The 8,905-nt window shown below is 39.7% G+C and overlaps 1 protein-coding gene across 1 annotated transcript in view; it reads right to left on the bottom strand.

Moving 5' to 3' along the window:
* LOC102772642 (chromosome unknown open reading frame, human C10orf76) overlaps positions 1-8,905 on the bottom strand; it is a 141,487-nt gene that overhangs the window by 104,376 nt on the left and 28,206 nt on the right. The window contains 1 exon segment of the mRNA XM_015559312.1: positions 4,034-4,135. Within this exon segment, the coding sequence (XP_015414798.1) occupies positions 4,034-4,135 (102 nt within the window).

The raw sequence follows: 8,905 nt of genomic DNA, 5'->3' as shown, positions 1-8,905 counted from the left end.
AAGAGAAGTGCCCCTGCCATGCAAACCTAGATTCATGACACTCTTCTACCTCTACCTCTGGCCACGGAGTTTCTCTGGCATTATTCTCCCTTCCCCCAAAATCTGATGAGCAACTCTCATAGGAAAGCCTACGGCTACTTCTCCACTTTAAAAAATAATTTTTCTGAATGCAAAAATAAGCCATATTTTATTATGAACATTTTTTAATTCAGAAAAGGACAATAAAAACTAAGCTTAATCATACCACCCAGATGTCATATCTGTTAAAATTTTGGTGAATCAACTTGCAGTCCATGTATAGATATACATGTATTTTTAAGTATTTTTGCCTAATGTCTATTTTAAAGATTAAGCAGATTCTCCTTTAAAGTGACACTACTCAAGTCAGAAGAACCTCAGGAGGAAAAAAGACTTTGAAAGCAGAGCCAAATCAAGGGAGAGATAAACACAAAATTCTGGAGAATTGAGAGGAAAGGAATAACTGAGAGGAAAGGAGACACACAGGTAGCTTCCATGTCATTAATAATTGCTTAAGTTGGGTGGTAGGTTCACATATGTTCACTTTATTATTATACATTATAACGTATGTTATTTATATACTTATAAACTTTATAACAATATTCATATATATTAAAAGTATATGTACTTATATCTATAACAATAAAAGCATAATATGCTAATTAGACTGAACATCCTTCCGGACATCCCTCTGGAAGACCTTCCAGATGAAGCTGGGGCTGTGAGGGAAGCCCGGGTCCCGGGTGCCAGAGGGAAGCTGGTGCCAGCAGCCGGGAGAAAGAAGGCCTATTCTTGCATGAATTTCGTGCATCGGACCTCTAGTATATGATAAATAAGAAGAAAAAATGTAATTCCCAGAGAGGCTGGGGGCAGGGGAAGCAGAGCCAAGAATAAATGGCTTCTATGCTCCCCAAAACATAATGAGATCTCTTTAGCAAGGGCATGCAGGTCAGGAGCTTAAGAGAGAGGAAGAAAGCCAGTCCAATGAAGCCACACAGGAGCCATTTTTGAAATTAACACTTCATCATACCTAACCTTGCCCCTTGCCATATTTAGGCTGCTTGTTGGCAAAGACCTAATCCAGCCTGTGTTTAGAGAAACAGCCTGAGGCAAACCATAGTGCAATTAATCTGCCCTCAATTTTGCCTTCCATTTCATGGATGGCAAAATGACCAGGACAAAGAGGTTTATATAATCATTAAAGCTAAAAATGAGTTCCCAGGGCCTCAATTCACTGTGTTATATCAAGCAAAGCTAAAAGATCATTTTCAGGGTCACATCTACAGTTTCTCTTTGCTGCAATATGTTGAGAGAAACGAAAAGGTTACCCCTTCCCATAAAGGAGAAGCAATGGCCTCCGGAAACACTGATACACAAGAGTCTTATTATCCTTGTCTGGCTGATCTCACTTGCCAAGTCCCAAAGGTTCACCATCTCTGCAGCTCCCAATGGACTGCCCTATGTTAGGAGTTTGTGATATGGGCTTCTAGCATCTCTCTTGAAAGAGCACACTCACAGGCATAACAGAAGAAAAAGTCCAAGTTTATAAGGCGGAAACCTTCAAGAGCTAATGCAGTATGTATGAGTGTAACAGGATTTAGATTCTGCCCACCCAGCTTCCTTTTAACTCTGGCGATTTATTTCCCTTATTTACCTTTTAGTTTTCTAGCTCTGTCTACCAATGTTTCCTTCTAACTCCAAAAGCCCCCATATCCTGGTCTTACCCTCTGACGCTGCTTTTCGCTCCATTCTGGAATTCCTGAAACCTGCCCAGCCTGGCAAATACTTAATGCCTAAGGGAATCTTAAACTACCTCACAAAGCATTAGTCTCTCCTCATGGAAAGTAAAGTGACAAAAGCAATAGCATTTTAGCAATTTTGTTTCTACAATGGACCTGGATTTTTTGTTACCTGGGAATCTGTAGCTTATCCATAGACCATAATTTAAGAACCCCAAACAAATTTCAACTACTGAGCAGAGAGAACAGTTGGTTTCTAAAATAGGATTTAAAGATTCTGACAAGAAAGGCTAATTTTAAAAAAGAATATACACCAACTTGTTAAGAATAATTAATTCTAAAGAGTTTAATTCCAAAAAAATTTCACTTTGCTAGTTAACCATTGTTAGAATGCTTTATTTTTAACAAATACTATTCAAATTATTTTTGTAATTAGGGAAAAAATATATTTGTAAATGGGAGAAGCTCACTGGATCAACCAGTAGGTACTAAATAAAATGCTAGTTAAAACATTCATTAAAATGCTATGTGTGGCCCGGGATATATGCCTCAGTGATTGAGCATCAACCCATGAACCAGGCAGTGGCAGTTCCATTACCATTTGGGGCACCGTGCTTGAGGTTTTGGGCTCGATCCCCAGCACAGGGCGTGCAGGAGGCAGCCAATCATTGACTCTCATCATTGATGTTTCTATTTCTCTATCCCTCTCCCTTCCTCTCTGAAATCAATTTTAAAAAAATTTTAAATGCTCTGTGTGGCTAAGAAACTATCAGTTATGAAAAACATTTTTGGGACAAATGGGAAAAAACTAACTATCAACTAAATATTACATGACATTAGAGAATTATTGTTGATATTCTTAGCTACAATAATGGATATCTTGAAAAAGTCTTTAATTTTGAGATACATGCCAAAGTACTTAAGGTGTGAAGTAGAATGATGTCTACAAATTACCTTAAAATGATTCAGCCAAAATAACAACACACAAATAAATTTAGAGACAAACCAAATATGGCAAAATGTTAATGGGTACATGAGTGACCACTGTATGATTCTTTCAACTTCTCTGTATATTGGAATTTTTTCACTTTAAAAATTTGGAGGAAAAATACTATCTAAAAGGTTTATTTCCAGAAAATCCCACTTATATGAGGTACCTAGAGTAGTCAATTCATAAAGACAGAAAGTAAAATGGTGGGCAGGGAGGGAGGTGGATGGAGGTGGAAGACAGGGCATAGAGGGGATAAATGGTGATGGAAAAATAAAATTAAATTTAAAAAATAAAACTGAGTTCCTGATCTGTAAGGCAAAAAAAAAAAAAGAGTGGAATGGTGGGCTGGGGAAAGGAGAGAATATAGAGAATGCAGAGTTAGTGTTTAATAGGTAGAGTTTCAGTTTTGCAAGATGAAAAGAGTTCAGGAGATGGTGGTGATGGCTGCACAATAATGTAAATGTACTTAATGCCAGTGAATTACACAGTTTTAAGTGGTAGGTTTTATATTATGTATATTTTAGCACAATAAAAAAATAATAGAAATAAAAATTGTGAACACAGATATATCTAGTATAAAGAAAAAAACTGAGTTAAAAAAAACACAAAACTGAGATATATATTAAATGGAATTTGCCAGTTTCCTCCCAATCCTTGTTCACCCCTAGCCCAAAGAGTCTACTACCCTACCACCAATTAAAAGATCATAGAAAAACCATAACAGAAAGAACAGGAACCCAAATAGAATAAACTCAAACTTTCCCATCACCCAGTTTTCTCCCACTTTCCATTCTGCATTTCTGGATGGGTACTGACACTTTTATTTTAAGTGTTAAGGAACATAGTCCCTCTGAATCTCACCTCTTCCTACTGTACTCTGTGCAACAGTCCTCTAATTCTCACCACAAGCTGGTGCTTTCAATTCTTGTCCTCAAAAGGGAATTCCCTGAAGTATGCTAATCCCCCCCACTTCCCACACAAAAGAGTTTGCATCTACTTACAAAAATCTGCTAAGAAGACTTGCTAGTTTTTGTAGAGACCATTTTTTTTCTGTTCTATTTTGTAGCACTCCCCCTCCAGCTGCAGGTTTTCCTAACACCACCTAACTGCCATCTGGCAGTGAGAAATCACTGTTTTCCAGTAATCAGGACCATCACCCTGCACAGGAGGCCCCAATAGTTCATCTGTGGAAGCTTCGAAGTATTAATGCTGCTTCTTGATTTTAGCTAAGAATTCTGCCACACCTCCTGCTTCCTGAGCTCCCAAAGCAGCATGTCTTCCTTACCTTTGGTGTCCTGCATGACAATCGAGCTATATTTTAAGAAGGTTATCAGTAGATTACTGGTCTGTACATCTGCATCCAGTGGGAGTTCCACAGAACTTATAACTGCAATAAAACAATGAAATGCAGTTAGCCTATGTTACTTAACACTTCTACCTCCGTAGCCAATTTGCCAGCAGACAAGGAAATCACTAAATAAGCTTTTTCTGCAACAGAGACCAAATGCTTATCATAAAACCTTTACCTTCCTAGGCCCTTGGAGTCCTTCCAGGATTAAACCCAATGCCATTCTCTCCTATCTAGGAGGGCCAGTCTCCAGGAACAGTGATTTTATCCCAACATCCTAAGAAGGGTATTTTTTTTCAGTTACATTTTACATTCAATATTATTTTGTATTAATTTCAGTTATACAGCACAGTGGTTAGACAATCATATACTTTTCAAAGTATTTCCCCCAATATTTCCAGTGCTAAAAAGGGTATTTTGATTCCACTTTTAAATCCAAATAACCCAAAAAGATTCAGGGTCCTTCTTAAAGGCACTTTGATTTGTACCTAAAGGGAAAGATCTGTACTGAATATAAATGAGTTTTGCTTTGATGAGTCTTCCTGCTTAAAATAAATGACAATTCTTTCCTAATAAGGACAAATCTTGCTCAATTTTGAGAATAAGCTCTTAGGCTAGAAATACCCAAGACAGAAGGCAGACCTACATTCAAATGATACTCCTTAGTCCCTTACCCCCAGTGAAAAGGAGCCTAAAAGGAAATACCAGAAAACAGGATGACATTATTATTTGAGACAGCCTGGGAACTGACTTTTATATACCCAACCGCTTGCTGTTTCCCAAAGAAACTAACCCCTCCATAGCTCCCATTCTCTAAGCCACAGTCCCAATGACCAGTGAAGAACCAGACCAGGGCTGACCTACACTGAACAATCTTATGTAGATTCCTCAAGTTTCTAGGACTTTAAATTAGACGTAGACATTTTGTTAAGTGCTTTTACACTAAGACATAATACATAAGCAAAAGGAGGCTGATAATGGCCCAAATAAGCTAGAGAATCTATAGCTTCCTGCTGTATTTCCATCCATGAAGACTCAACTGAGTTTGGGATATTTTTTTTTTTAATTGTCCCTTTGCAGCTTTATTTCCATACTCTTTTGCATAGCTGATCACATTTATTTTTTTTTATTTTTTTATTGCTTAAAGTATTACAAAGAGTATTACATATGTCTCATTTCCCCGCCCCCTTTGACATTCCCCTGGCCTCACCTACCCCCGTGGCTTGTGTCCATTGGTTATGCTTATATGCATGCATACAAGTCCTTCAGCTGATCTCTTACCCCCTCCTCCACCCCCACCCCTCCCCAGCCTTCCCGCTGTAGTTTGACAGTCTGTTTGATGCTGCTCTGCCTCTGTATCTATTTTTGTTCATAAGTTTATAATGGTCTTTATTATCCATATGAGTGAGATCAGAGAGAGGCCACCAGCTAAAGGTCTAGGATTTGTCCCTGTATTAGATAGCAACTAATCTTTGAAATTTTGAATATAAAACATATGGAGAGAAAGAGAATAAGCAAAAGCCTTAAGACCTACCAAAAAATGTTTTAGACGAAGCAACGATACATTAAAAAAAAATGGAAACAATTTAGTTTGGCTGTGAAGAACAAGAAGCAAAGGTACAAAAAGAAGCAGAGCCAGAAGCACTGAATGCACCTGGTGGATTGAGAAGCCTCAAGCCGTGAGACTCATTCTGATGGCCTGAGCATAAACTACCTACCGGTTTTCCCATGTATCTGACAACAAATCCCATTGGCTGAGATAAACTGTTACAATCTCCTCTATATCTTGTACTCAAAAAATCAAACACATTCACAAAGGCTCTAGGAAACACAGGTAAACTTTTGCTACCCCACCAGAAAATGCACCTCTCCCAATAACCAAAATGTTCCTATGCCCTATACCCAGTATCTTCTAGATCCTAGATTCTTTGAACATTATTGCAGACTTCAACTCCTTCTGTGAGGTTTTATCCACCTCTCAACACCATATAATCACAACATACAACATATTTATGTCCAAACAGGACAGGAGGCAATTGGTCAGGTCAGTGGCCTGATCTTATTATTGTAGAATAGGATCATCTGTTTCCTGGAACAGTTGGGGTTACACTTTCAAAAATGGCGGTACATTTCATCTTCTTAAGGCTATACTCTCGTCTTGCTTTTATATAAATACCACAGTGTTGTCCTCTAGGTTCCAATTTCTTGATTATCCCAAGGAATGTACACTTTAAAAATAGCTGATCTCATCCACTACGTGTGGATTTTTTTTAGTTTTATTGTCATAAGTTAACCTTATTTTCCAATTCCCATGCCATATCCTTCATTTTCCCTTTTTGTGCTGACAACAGTATCATGTGAATTCAAATCTATCACTGAAAAATTAAGAGCTTTAAGATTAGAGCAACTCCACTCTGAGAGACAGGAAAAGAATAAAGAAAGAAGCCCTGACTGGTTTGGCTCAGTGGATAGAGCCTCGGCCTTTGGACTCAAGGGTCCCAGGTTCGATTCCGGCCAAGGGCATGCACCTTGGTTGTGGGCACATCCCCAGTAGGGGGCGTGCAGGAGGCAGCTGATCGATGTTTCTCTCTCATCGGTGTTTCTAACTCTCTATCACTCTCTCTTCCTCTCTGTAAAAAATCAATAAAATATATTTTTTTTAAAAAAAGGAACAAAACAAAAAGAACGAGATAACAGAGTAATAAAAAAATAAAATAAAATAAAAATGAAAAAGTGAAGTGTTCCTTTGGCTGGCTTAAGATCCCAATCTTCTGTACTGTAGTGTTTCTCTTTAGTCCCAAGATATTATTCATAATATGTATTCATACCATAACGGATCCCTCTGGAGTTATTATGATATATGCATAGAATGTGTATTAACAATGGGAAATATTTGCATAGTATCAATCCATAATACAGAACAAGCACAGCAAAAAGCCTCATGAGAAGAAATTAGCATGCCCCACCCTTGGCTGTTTCCCCACAGTTCAGCCCCCCAAAACTAATAAAAGACAAATATAGCCCTAGCTGGTTTGACTTAGTGGAACGAGTGTCAGCCTGTGGACTGAAGGGTCCCAGGTTCGATTCCAGTCAAGGGCACATGCCCGGTTTATGGGCTCAATCCCTAGGGGAGGCAAGCAGGAGGCGGCCAATCAATGATTCTCTCTCATCACTGATGTTTCTATCTCCCTCTCCCTTCCTCTCTGAAGTCAATGGAATTACATATTTTTTAAAAAGACAAATATATTTTTATGTTGAAATACTAAACGGTCTTAATTCATGCTACAGGTAAATGACCTGAAACTGTCATTTCAAACTACTACAGACTATTTTGAAGCTCAGAGCCCATAATCATTCTTTTGTCCAATATATCTAACTGGTAGGTGGGACTTTTTTCCCATCCACTCACAGCAATAACTGGAAAACTATCCTATCTAATAAAAGAGTAACATGGTAATTAGTGTACAACCGCTACCCTTCCCATTGGCTAATCAGCGAGATATGTAAATTAACTGCCAGCCAAGATGGCAGCCGGCAGCCAGGCAGCTTGAAACTAACATGAGGCTTGCTTGCTTCAGTGACGGAGGACTCCAACGTTCCCCGCTTGCCTTGCTGGCCTCTGAGCTTGCAGTTTAAGAAACATTGTAACAAATATACAAGCTAAACAAAACCCCAGAAACCTGCTTTCAGCGAGCCCTGGATCTCAGAGCTGGAGTTATACATTGTTTCAATTATAGAACCCAAACAAACCAGATACCTTCTTTCAGCAGCAGAGGCCTCAAAGCTGGAGCCAGAGCTAAAGCTGGCCCAAAATAAAGAAAAAAAGGAGCAGTTGGGAGCTTCAGTCGGCCTGAAAACAGCCCTCAGCCCCTCACCTGCCGGGAGCCGGTCCATCCTTGCTGTTTCAAGGGACCTGGCATATATGGCATACTGTTCTTAATATGTTTGCTCACCTTCTTGGCACTATGTGTTTTAACCAAGGTCACCTCTCTGAGAAAGGTTGTTTCCCCAGGTAGGGATTTTTCCCTGAAGCTAGGGAGGGAATAAAACCCCTTAACTAAGTGCCAGGCGGGTAGTTAATCCCTTTAACTACGAACAATCATGCTTAAGTACATAATCTTTACTCCCTGGAATGGAGATAAGAAACACCCTAACCTTTGGAATAGAGATTGATAGGATTGGAATCAACTGGTATAAATACAGATGTAACAAGACAACAACACACAGAACCTAGACACAGAACCTAGAGACAGAACCTAGCGAGAGAACATAGCAAAAGATCCTGGACAGAACCTGGCTACAGAACTTGGCTGGAGAAACTAGACAGAACCTGGCTGAAGAAACTGGCCACAGAAACTGGCTACAGAACCTGGATAGAACATGGCAAGAGAACCTGACTAGAACCTGGTGACTGAACCTGGCTGGAGAACCTAACAAGGGAACATGGCTATAGAACCTGGCGAACCTGGCTAAAGAACCTAGCAAGAGAACATGGACTCAGAACTTCACTGGAGATCCAGACCAGAACTTGGCTGGAGATCCTGGCTAGAGATCCAGGCTAGGCTGCTGATCAACTGAACGCTGTCTCCATGCCATTCCTTCTTCACCAACTCAGTCTACACCTTTGGGAACCCCTGGACCTGCTGGGGTTGGACCCCAGCACTCACCCAGACTTCGGGCAGAGGGAGCTGGGAGCCTGCACAAACTAGATGATGCTGGGAAATAACATGGTGATGTAGAAAACAGGTGCCCTGTGAATTCTGAGTCTTTGGAACCTAAGTGCTGAAAATCCCCTTTTTATCTCTGACA

Source organism: Myotis davidii, unplaced genomic scaffold, assembly GCF_000327345.1.
Source record: "Myotis davidii unplaced genomic scaffold, ASM32734v1 scaffold332, whole genome shotgun sequence".
Taxonomy (NCBI): domain Eukaryota; kingdom Metazoa; phylum Chordata; class Mammalia; order Chiroptera; family Vespertilionidae; genus Myotis; species Myotis davidii.
The sequence above is the reverse complement of the archived record's forward strand: the minus strand, read 5'-3'. Positions and strand labels throughout refer to the sequence as shown.